The 11,242-nt window shown below is 42.7% G+C and overlaps 1 protein-coding gene across 4 annotated transcripts in view; it reads left to right on the plus strand.

The window, feature by feature from the left end:
* LOC101922823 (ubiquitin-conjugating enzyme E2 E2) overlaps positions 1–1,444 on the plus strand; it is a 217,903-nt gene extending 216,459 nt beyond the window's left edge. For all 4 annotated transcript variants that reach the window (XM_055803737.1, XM_055803735.1, XM_055803736.1 and 1 more), the window contains one exon: positions 676–1,444. In XM_055803737.1, the coding sequence (XP_055659712.1) occupies positions 676–773 (98 nt within the window). In that variant the 3' untranslated portion in view covers positions 774–1,444. The remainder of the gene's footprint in view (positions 1–675) is intronic.
* Positions 1,445–11,242: the final 9,798 nt, after the last annotated feature.

The following is an 11,242-nucleotide window of genomic DNA, read 5'->3' on the forward strand; positions in this document are numbered from 1 at the left end:
GCTTCTGGGGAAATCTTGTCCCCGTTTGCTTTTCTTAGAGGTCTGATTGGTTTTGATTAATTATTGGTGAAGTTTGATTAATTATTTGTGAAGTAATTTGTAGATCCAGACCAAATCATGCAGCATCTGCCATATAAACGCTCAGAAAGATACCGTAAACTAAATACCAATTCCCAAAGTTTGGAATTCATTTTTGTCGCTTTGAAAATAGAAGTTATTGCCCTAATTCCTTATCTTTATGCTTTAAAACTAGAAGTACTAAAAAAAAAAAAAAAAAAAAAAGAACCTGAAGATAGAATTAGAGCCATCCTGTTTTTAAGTGACAGTTTGTGGATATTTTTGGGAGTCTAACAGCAAGGATAAATGATGTAGCGTGTTTATTCTCATCACCTGAAAGTGACTTCTAGCTCAAAATAGAATTATTGGAACATCTGGTTTTGAGGCAAAATTTTAGAAAATGGTTTTAGTTATATGTTTACCAGAAATACATAGCTAATTGTCAGCCAACTCCTCCCCATCTTCTTCTTCCTTTCTTCATGTATGCATGTGTACTCTCAACGTGGGACTAGTATGTTACGGTTCAACCTAAGAGAACTGGATGAATGTGGATCGAAGAATAGCTTTTTCATCCTTCCAAGGCTGATGAGTGTTTCATGGTTTGTGTTTCCTTTTCAGCTGACCCCCTGGTTGGAAGTATTGCCACTCAGTATATGACTAACAGAGCAGAGCACGACAGAATGGCCAGACAGTGGACCAAGCGATATGCCACATAGGAACCTACTCTAGGATTTGCTGGACCTGTGCAAGCACATTCACTAAGTGCATCAATAGCCCTTCCCTTCATTCTTATTTTTTATTAAATTTTGAACCATTTTGTGACAAAAGGTTGTCCTTACTTTCTTTTTTTGTTTTATTTTTATTTGTTTCGGGGTTTTTTGTTCTGTTAACTTGAAAGTTGTTTCCCTCAAATGTAGACAGGGAATTTTGGTTATCAGTGCAAAGAATGTTGGATCTGTAATAGTATAGAGCTTTGTCACAAAGCTTTGTATTAATGTGTGGGTTTTTTGGTTTTTTTTTTTCATGTGGTTTTGGGGAAAATAAACAAATTCAGAATTATATCTCGTTTCTACTTAAATGTAGTGTTTAGGGTTATTTTTTTGTACTGAAGTCTTTAATAGTGGGTGCATGCTACTGGGAACAAGTTTTGTATAAAAGCTTAAAATCAAGAATCACTGTGCATTACTAAGACTGTGTTTATCACTAGCCTTCTGTTTCCCACACAAAAGGCTATTGCGTTGAACAAATTAATATGTATTTTGATTTACTTAAAAAAAAAAAAAGTGCTTGTAAATTTCTTAGGGACCTGCCACTTTTGACTGTGGATCAGTTGATGTACACTTGTATTATTAAAGCACTCAATAAAACACTGTGGCTGATAAATGCACTTCTTGCAAGATGGTGCTTTTGCGTTTGTGCAGTATAGGCTGCATAGTCCTCACATAATACAACTGCAGGTTAAGCAACTATTTTTGGATCCAAACTGTTCATTTCTTCTCTACAATGCATTTCTTAGAATTCTTCATTCTGCGTATCTTTCATATACAAACATCTTCCAAATTTTAAAGCCTTTCTTTCACATGTCGGTGCTCAGCCTAGCTATTCAGAAACCTCTTGCTGCATCTTTCATACTATGGCTTTACTGTATTCATCTTGTTACATTTAAAATAGTTGGCTATAAAAATAGCCTTGCAGTGAAAGCAGAATATTGATGATTATTTTATACAGCAGGCCTCATTTTACTTTTCTCCATGCTCTTTAATTGTAAAAGCAACTGTTATTTTAAAAAATAAATGAAGGTTTTCAATGGGAAAATTGAGCCCATTGCACCAATCATTCCCAGCACGTTCAATGGCAAGGGTATTTCTATTCAGATTTGACCTTCGGGCTAATTTTAGATATGCAGCCATAGAAAAAACCTTCTACTTGGCTAAGGAAATGTGTGGGTGTTGCGATTTAGAAAATACATACTGTGATGGTGATATCTAAGTGTTCTTTGTGTTGCAAGTCATATTGGAAAATCCCTGTCTCATATAATTAAGCATTACAGATGCTATATACAGTGCTTGTCTGCCCTCTCCCCTCTCTCCTTGCCTCTTATGTTTAAAGAGGATCTTATCTTAAAGAAGATACATTACAACAGGGACAGTATAAACATTCAGGGAGACCCAATCCCATTACACTCCAACTCAATCCAGCCATTCTGAAAACTAAAGCAGTCAAGGTGAAACCCTAGGGTCTCTACACCAACCACCGTGCTGCTCAGCATTTCCAGGCTGGTTTTTGTTTGTTTGTTTTGGGGTTTTTGTTTTTTGGGTTTTTTTTCCTCTCAGCCATTTGCTAAAAACTGCAATCATACAGCTTGAATCTACTGGCAAGTTGTCCTCTGCATGAAGAGAAGCCGAACACTGACTTTTTTGTAGGCGGTATATAACTACCACCCCAAGAACCACAGGGATCTCAAGGAAATAATCAGTCTCTTTTGATTAAAGCAAACAAAGTCTTCTGGTGTCTGCAGAAGCCAACTGTTTACAAGCCCAGCCATACAACATTTTGGGGCCAACAGATCCTAAATACAGACATGAAAGAACAATAAAAGTTCAGAAACAAACCAAAACCTAAAAACCAGACTTCTCCGAGCCAGAACACCTTCTCAGGACAACTGCTATATGTGCTTCCCTAGGAAGTTGCTTCCACTATACAACTTGCCACAAAGTACCTCCGCATCTGAAGGGAACCTTTGTGCTCTAAAAATACAACAAAGGCGTAAAAGGATTAAAAAGAACAACTGCATCTTGCCCAGTACAGTAACTGCATTACTTCTCTTATCCCATCTGCTGAAGAAATTCCTGCCAGAAAAGACTTGTGTCCCCCGAGACAGCAATCAACGGGCAATGTAAGATTTCTTATGAATTATTTTTAAGTGTCTGCCACTCTGCAGCCTTTATTTACACTCAGCTGAACATATTGTAATAATTTCCCAGGTACACTTTAAACCTCCTTGAAAAAGAACTTCTTAATTCCTACTATTTTTTTTTTTTTCCTAAAATATAAAGAAGTTATAAACACAAGAGCCTATGGTACCTCTAATGAAAACATAACTGAAAGACAGCTGAGATGCCTTGGAGGAGGAATCATGAAATTCTTAATAAATGTCTGTCCTCAGCTCATCAGCCCTCACTTGCCTTTTCTACCAATCAAAAGCTGTGCAGTTTGAATTTGCAGGTAAGTTGCCCTCTATGTGAAGCTGAACACTTGCTTTGTCTTAGATAATACAAAACTACTGCCTTAAGAAACATGGGGATCTCAAAGAAATAATCAGACACTACCAACCCACGTTGATTAAAGCAAATGCAGAGTCTTCTGGCATTTTCAGGAGCTAAATGTTTGCATGTATGGCCATAAAAAAAAAAAAATAATAAAACCACCACACAACACACCCACAACACACTCCTCTATTTTCAAATTGTCTTTATTTGCTTCCCAAGTAATTCTTTTCCTTCATCTGCTAAACCTGAGAAACATGAAGCATTACTTGAAACCTGTTGTGTCGCCAAGGAAAAATGAGCCATCCCAAACAGAATTCGGTCTTCCAGCAGAGCCCCACTGGATGATGACATATTGGCATAGTCTCTTTTTCTCCTTTTGTTTTTCCTACATCTAGAAAATACTGCACATTATTCTGTCTCACCTTCACTCTTCAGATCCTCTGCAAATTCAGCCAATTCCTGCTTCCTCTTTTATGACAAATCATCTTTCTAACTTCTTCTAGATGGTGAAGGCCACATGCTGCCCTCCTGCAGCCGGGTATGAAGATCATGCAAATGACTCACACATAGTAAAACATTCAATAGCATACCCTTGTCCTAAAACAGCACATAAAGGCCATCACTTCAGCAAGTCTCAGTATTTTCTCAGGGACACACAAATGCTAAGGCTGTTTTGTTCTTTAAAGAAATCTTGTGGCTTTTCTGAATTCAATTGCAATATCAAGTAAACAATACTTAATTTCCAGTAACCATAGCTAAATGTCACTGTCCTACACCCTTTGAGTTCAGCTCAGATGAATCAGAAATCTGGGAACTCTCCAAACTGTACCCATTCCCAAATTACTGAAGTGGCCTCCATGTCTCCTTGTCCAACAGACCAGCTGATTTCCCTCTCCAGAAAGCTATAGAACAACATAGCTTAAATTAAGGTACCCAAAACCATTCTGTATTTCCAAACTCCTCCAGGAGTGAGCAGGGACATAACACTTTTGATTGCATGCCTTGTGGGTGATTGGGTGAATCACTGAATCACATTTGGGTGATTGCAGCAGTTAAAATCCATTAAAACCAGCTGCTGTGCCATCAACAAGGCAGGAATGATTCCTCTTGAAAGATCTTTCTTCAGGTTTTCATATTGTGAGCTGCAGATGGGTACACAGTCACATCCCATGCCCAAACAACCGGCAGCAGCACTCCACAGCCCTTCTTCCCCCCTACCCTGTGCAATGATACTGTGCAAGTATAAACTACCAGAGGTGTCGGGCTCCCTAAACCCCCAGACTGGGCCCCTGTCCAATGCCTTTTCAACCTTTAATGTCCTGGCCCAACGTTCCCTCTCCCTCTTGTTGGCTGTCCTGTCTCTGGAATTGATCCCTGTGACTTACTACTCCTCCTCATTCACCCTTTCCTTCTCTCTGCCTGCTTGCTTCTACTTGACCAATTCATTACTCGCAGCTGAGAGACCACCCAAGACACTGATCCCAGTTCAAATAGCTGTTCCTGAAGTTGCCCAAGCATACAAAGCAAGCCTTTTGTCCCCCAAGTGCATGCCCAGAGTCTGCTCCCCCGTGCCCGAGGCAGTGCCTACTGCAGCAGGAAGAGCAGAGGAGCTTTGCTGGAGTATGAAGATGCCACGCAATGATTCAGACAGTGCAGCAACTCCCAGTTACTGCAACCCCAGTGTTATCCTGGGGTCCCTTTTCGCCTTTCCAATTCTCAGGAATTCCTTGTGTCTCTGAAGCTGGACACCTTTCCCCAGGCCCAGTGCACTTGCATTCATTTTGAGTTGGGCAGACTAAGGGAAGGACTCTGAATAAAAAGGCTGACTGTCCAGCCTCGGCAGCCCTCGGCAGCCCTAGCTCCTGCAAAGCCAACTCTGCCTGATGGTTTTCCATCCTCAGTGGCTTTTTTCTTCTCTCCTCCTTCTATACTTTCCTCCGCTACATCAATACTAAATCCTGAAGCTTCCTTCTCCCCACTTCCCTCACCTCGGTCGCAGCTCTGTTCTTCCCCTGGTGCTAATGAGACCACGTCACGTAACACTGGGCTTCCTGGAGCTGCTTGAAATCCCCTGGGTTTTAGGACTTAGAAACAACAAAGAGCTTTGTATGAATTAAGTAATTCCTTATTGTGCCACGCCTGGCACTGGCTATAAACTAAATCACTTCTCCCACACACGTCATTAGCAGTAATGAAATCCGGGCTGGCCTGCCTCCTTAGCATGACATCCATATGCAAATGCATTTCCTCGTCTCAGTCTGCAGAGCCAATGCATGGCTGCTTGGGACCTCTCCAGCAGCCTCTGTCGGGTCACAACTGGAGTATATTTGGGCATTACTATTTACCAGGAAGACTTTTACGATACCTTTAAATCCATCATTCTGCACCTTAATTCCATCAGGAACTTTTAATAGGGACCTGCAGCACTTCAGGATAATGAAAAGGGCAAAGCAAAACATCCCTTTCATGTCAATTTTGATTGTGAAAGAAAGTAGTCACAGGCTAATGGAAGATTGAAACAAAGACAAGGCTACTAAGCCATCTAATCCCTTGCCCATCCTAAATTAGTAAAATCCCACATCACCTAACAGTTAAATAAAACCTGTATTTACTTCTATGGCTTTTGCAGAACTGAATCAAAAAAAAACACAGCTATCCAAGGGTCCCAATAGTAAAAGTGGATGGTCAGATCACATGTTTCAGGAGCGGTTTTCTAGGGAAATGCTTCCACTAGGAAGAGCTTCCCAGCACCCCCATCTATCTCCTCCACCTCTGCCGGGCTGCAGGCAGGACTCCCCCCTTGGCAGTCCCTTGGGAAACAAGGGCTAGAAACAAGCACCTTGGGTCATTCCTTATTGTCACCGCTCCTCAAATACACTCACCCACAACAGGCATTTGTTGCTGCAGAATCGGTGCTTGGGTCCCCTTTTGTGTTGCCGAGGACCTTGGGGTCAGGAAAAACAAAGGGTCACACTTCAGTCTCTGTGAAATGCCCCCTTTCTTTGCAGTTGACTCATACCCTTTGTAAGGCCCTGAATGGAGTCTCTTCACATGAACGGAGCTCCTACCACACAGATTTCAATACAGCCCTGCTCCTTTCTCCACTTGTCATAAACGCAGCAAAGAAAGTGCTTTTGCTCATTGCACTGTGGAAATACCTTGCTCATAGCAAAGCTTAACTGTGCTCTTACCCATCTTCAAACTTCCCATTTACATTTCTTGGACACCTCTCAATTGTAAGAGCCTTTCCCTAGCAATTGCTCCTCAACACCAAGGAGCTGCAATAACCCTGCTTCCTTCTTCCTTTGGACCACATGCAACCTTCATTCCTGCTCGTTAGTTCCTAAATCTGCTTCTTCACTCAGGCTTCAGGGACCCAGACACCTTGCTAAGCCCACCAACACACCAAAGTCACCTCTGCGCTGGGCTCCTCGCAGCCCATGGCTGTCTGTCTCACCACGGTGCGCCGACATGTCACCGAGTAAGGGAAAGCTCATCCCAGCACCTGAGATTACTGCCATCTTTGAAAAAGAGGGATGAAAACCTGCTTTATTCTCCTTTACATGAAAGGCAGGTAATACTCCTGGTACTCAGTACTTACACTAATGCACAAATACTCTCTGCAGATCCCCTGGTCTCAAAGTTCACAGCAGCACTCTTCCTTGGTCTTCTAGGAAGAGTATTGTTAGTAGCAGCAAAACGGTTTGCATTAAATGCCCTGATTGTTACGCATCTAATAAATACAATGAAACTGTCCAAAAAAATCTGTTTGCAGTGGGAACTTCTTCATCTTTTGCACAGGAAAGTAACTGTGTTAATTAAAAGGTCTCTTCTGTTTCCTGTTCTGCTTCATTATGTATTGTCTGCCTAATACCGCTTGCTGCGGTTTTAAAAGAACATCTTCCTGAAATCTATTTAGAATTTAAATCCTTATGGCAAAGCATCAAAGAATAATCAAAACGTGCTCTGTCATATCAAGGTAATCTAATCAGAAAGGGTTGTGGAATTATTTATATACCTACATTTTTATGATGAATTAATAATTGATAGGCTTAAAGAAATAATCTCATTCTCTTCTATTTCATAATATACATCATGAAATACTGTATTTCATTACTGTGTATATTTGCCATTTTATCTATTTAAAATAAATACAGATTTGAATAACTTTAATCAATAGTTTTCTAGTGGAAAAGGACTCCATTACTTGTGCAGCGTAGTCCTGTGTGGGCTTACTTGTCTTAAAAAACATAATCCCATTACTAACTTTTTTCTTCCCATCTGTATAAACAATCAAGCAAAGTCTGCAAACAAAACATGACAACAGTCACTTGAGCCCTGCTAATGTGCCATCTGGAGCTGTTAGACATTAATTACTCTCTCAAGTTTTCAGAGTGACACTGAAACTCTGAAGGCAGAAGGACAAGAGACACAAGAAGAAATGAGAAGAAAAGTAATTGCAGAAAAAGCTCCTGCACACAACGCACGACAAGTTTCCTCTAGCAATGGACATTGCAGCACCCCACTTAGGTCAAAACAGGCTCTGCTGCAGGGTGCTGAACCGTTTGAGCAAACATACTGCTTACCCCATCCAGGTCCGACAGCTTCGCGTGGGTCTCCCTGGGTACATGGCTCCTGGTTGTGCATGGGAACAGATAACCCCAGAGAAGTCAGCACATGGAACGGCAAAGCCAAGCGAGTTTGTGCTTACTCACTCCTGGTCCCATGAGGGCAACCCCCTAAAAAGGGGGCTTCCCTCTTCTCCTCCTAATCCCACTAAGATGCCTTTCAGCCTGCACCTGCCCAGCAAAATTTGGCAGGGTTCCCCTGATGCTGCAGTGATGCAAAACGAGGGGAGAGGAGGAGACGGGGCTGGGCCTGGCCAGGTGATACCATTCTGCCTCTGCAGCTGAGGCACCCAGCACCTGCTTTAAATCCCGTTTGCAGCTCAATATGGACAGAGCCCTCAGCTTGTCTCCCCTGCAGAAGCCCCTGTTCCTAGGGGCTGTAGGGATCACCCCTCCTCCCCTGCTTGCATTCAGCCCCCCTGCTGCTGCTGCTTAGTGCCGCTGTGCCTCTGGCATGTTCAAATTCAACCTAGCTCAGGACCAAAAGGACTTTTCCAGGATTCAGAAGCCACATGTAGAGCCAAAGCTGCCAGCAGCTGGTGCCCTCCTGTACAACAGACAGGACTATCACCCCTCTGCCCAGCAGCACCGCTTAATGCTCACAGCAAAGCTCCAGCAGGCACAGGCCTTGAGATGCAGTTCTAGGAAACTTATTGTGGGTCTTTTTGGTGCAAAGCGGTTTTTTTGGTCATTTAAAAAAAACCACCATGGTGTGCACTGTCTCTGTGCATGCATCCTTTCCTCTCTTCCCACCCACTGTGCCTACCCCCTGCCATGCCCCCAGGAGCCCAGTGGGCTGAGCCTAGGAGCCTGTGTGTAGATTTAGAAGTGATTTTTTTTTTTTAGTTTTTTTTGAGAAGTGGGGAAAGATGTAATCAGTGGCACAAAAAATATTGAGAAGCAGGAAATTTCTCCCCTTCAGAGCCTGCCAAATGTATGCAGAGCTGAGGCAACACAACATCTACCTGGATGGCTGGACCTTACTTGCGGAAGATGTACCCTGCCTTTTCTTGGGTTATATCAAGCCTATGAATGTATTTTGAAGGGTAACACTGCATATTTTCCTATTCATAAATCCTTCTCCTATATTATTTTAAGCCAGGCTCAGGGTGGCAGGAGAGGGGACAGCTGCTGGCCACAGCCCTGTGACCCTTAGCCCAGGTGTTTCTTCATCCCTCTGCTGCTTCCAGGACATGTACCCAGAGCAACACGGGGACAGAATAAGGCAGTACAGAGGGTCAGGGCAGAGGTACCAAGAAGAAAAAACTCAAAATTGTGAGACCCAGCTTTAAATCAGGTGCCAGTCTGGTCCTTCCCCAGCCCACCTGAAAGTATAAATGTATCATAGAACCATAGAATGGTTTGGGTTGGAAGGGACCTTAAAGATCACCTAGTTCCAACCCCCCTTCCATGGGCAGGGACACCTTCCACTAGACCGGGTTGCTCAAAGCCCCATCCAGCCTGGCTTTGAACACAGATATAGATATATATAGATATGTATGTGATATATGTGTATTGATGTATATTTTATATACATATACACATGCCTGTTTTGGACATGCACTGGCACCTCCAGGACCAAAAAGGGTTTCATTCAACCTTCAACTGCCCCCAGCAATGCGGTGTGGGTGGAAGCACAAGTGCCCACAGTGCCACCCATGAGGGTTGTTCCAGTACTGCAGAAGGTAAAGTAAGGTAAAGAAAGGTAAAGAAAATAACACTATCAGGAACTGATGTTGAGGCACTTCATAAAAAGAAGGGGGAAATGTCAATGGGAGCCTTCTGTAGATCTAGCAGACGTAAAGTTGTCCAAATGGGTGAATTAAGGACCAAAATGTCACCTTCCAGTCATAAATTAATATCCCAAAGTACAGAGCTCCTTTTCCCTGTCTAGTGTTGCACACATCTCGGCAAAACAGGAATGGTCCACTTTCAGCAGACACATAGTACGTAGCCCTGAAATGTATGGACTTGCCTTGTTCCAGTGGGTGGCGGGGGAGAAATTAAAATGTTACTTGCCTATGGACAACTAATTGATACATGTTATTACACAACCTAATTAGAATTATTAAAACTATTAGAAATGTTTAAAGCTGCTCAAGTAAAATCACCCCCTGTGCTGAACTCCTTAACACTAAATACTTACCCTTTAAAGGCCCGTTGCTCCAAATAAGCATTGCTGCTCCCAGCAAAGCCCATCAGCAAGGAGAAAAAAAATCACTTCCAGATCATTCCTAAATCCTTTGGGAAGGGTAAAATATATGAAAGTTAATAATTCTTCAGGGAAGTGGTAAGGTGCTAGCTCGTGGTTGAGATGTCTTCCCTTACTCCTTGCAGCAGCTCTCACGCTGGTCCACCCTGCCTGAGCAGCAGGGACAGTCCACAAGACCCACATGGTCTCAACCAACCTGTCCCATCATTAAATTCATGGATTGTGAGTTATATACGGTTTGTAGATCTGCACAACTGTCCTTGATCCACAAAGCTGAGCACATGAAAACTTTTTCCAGAAGTAAGACCTTTTATATGGTAGGTAGTTTTCCCCTGGGGGAAGATTTCAACAGTATTTTGTATCAAATCTAATATAAACCTCACGGGGGGGGGGGGGGGGGGGGGGGGGATGCGGCGGGGAAAAGAAAAGAGAAAAAGCTATTTATCTATGTCACCAATTCTCCAAATATTTAGACATGTAACTTTAATTCTGGAAAGTATATGAGGTCCCTCTAATTAATCTGCTTCAGTTGGCCAAATAAATTTTCTCCAGGATATTGTTTTTCCTTCATACTTATTTGTTTTTCAAGCATTTTGCTTGTTAAAGTGCCTACCCTCAGTATGGGTCTGCTTTAATTTCATAGAAGTACTTAAAAAATAGTCCTCCATGGATTTGCCACTCAAATGTTGCAGCACTGAAAATCTGAATATAAAACACCATATAAACCTAAATGAAATTGCCCTACAGGAATTGATTTTTTATTGTCTCAGCCGATAGGAAAACAAAATGTAAAAACCATACTGAAAAGTAAATTCAATTAAGTGCTAGTAATCTGAGGTGTCATTAGTAGCATAAGCAAAGAGAGGTTTTGATTTACTGGGTGTTGTGTTCAGCCCAGCTCTGGTGCCCTGAGCAGCTCTCTGCTCTGCCAGGGGCAAGCAGCCTGGCAGCGGAGGAAGGAGCTGCAGCGATTTTCTGTGGCCTGTCCTCCAGGGCCGATGGCCACCACGGGCGGCCACCACAAGCAGCCCCCCGGGTGGGAACTGGAGCCGGACCGCGTAGGGCGTGAAGGCATC

The sequence above is a fragment of the Falco peregrinus genome, chromosome 5 (assembly GCF_023634155.1).
Source record: "Falco peregrinus isolate bFalPer1 chromosome 5, bFalPer1.pri, whole genome shotgun sequence".
In the NCBI taxonomy this organism is placed as follows: Eukaryota; Metazoa; Chordata; class Aves; order Falconiformes; family Falconidae; genus Falco; species Falco peregrinus.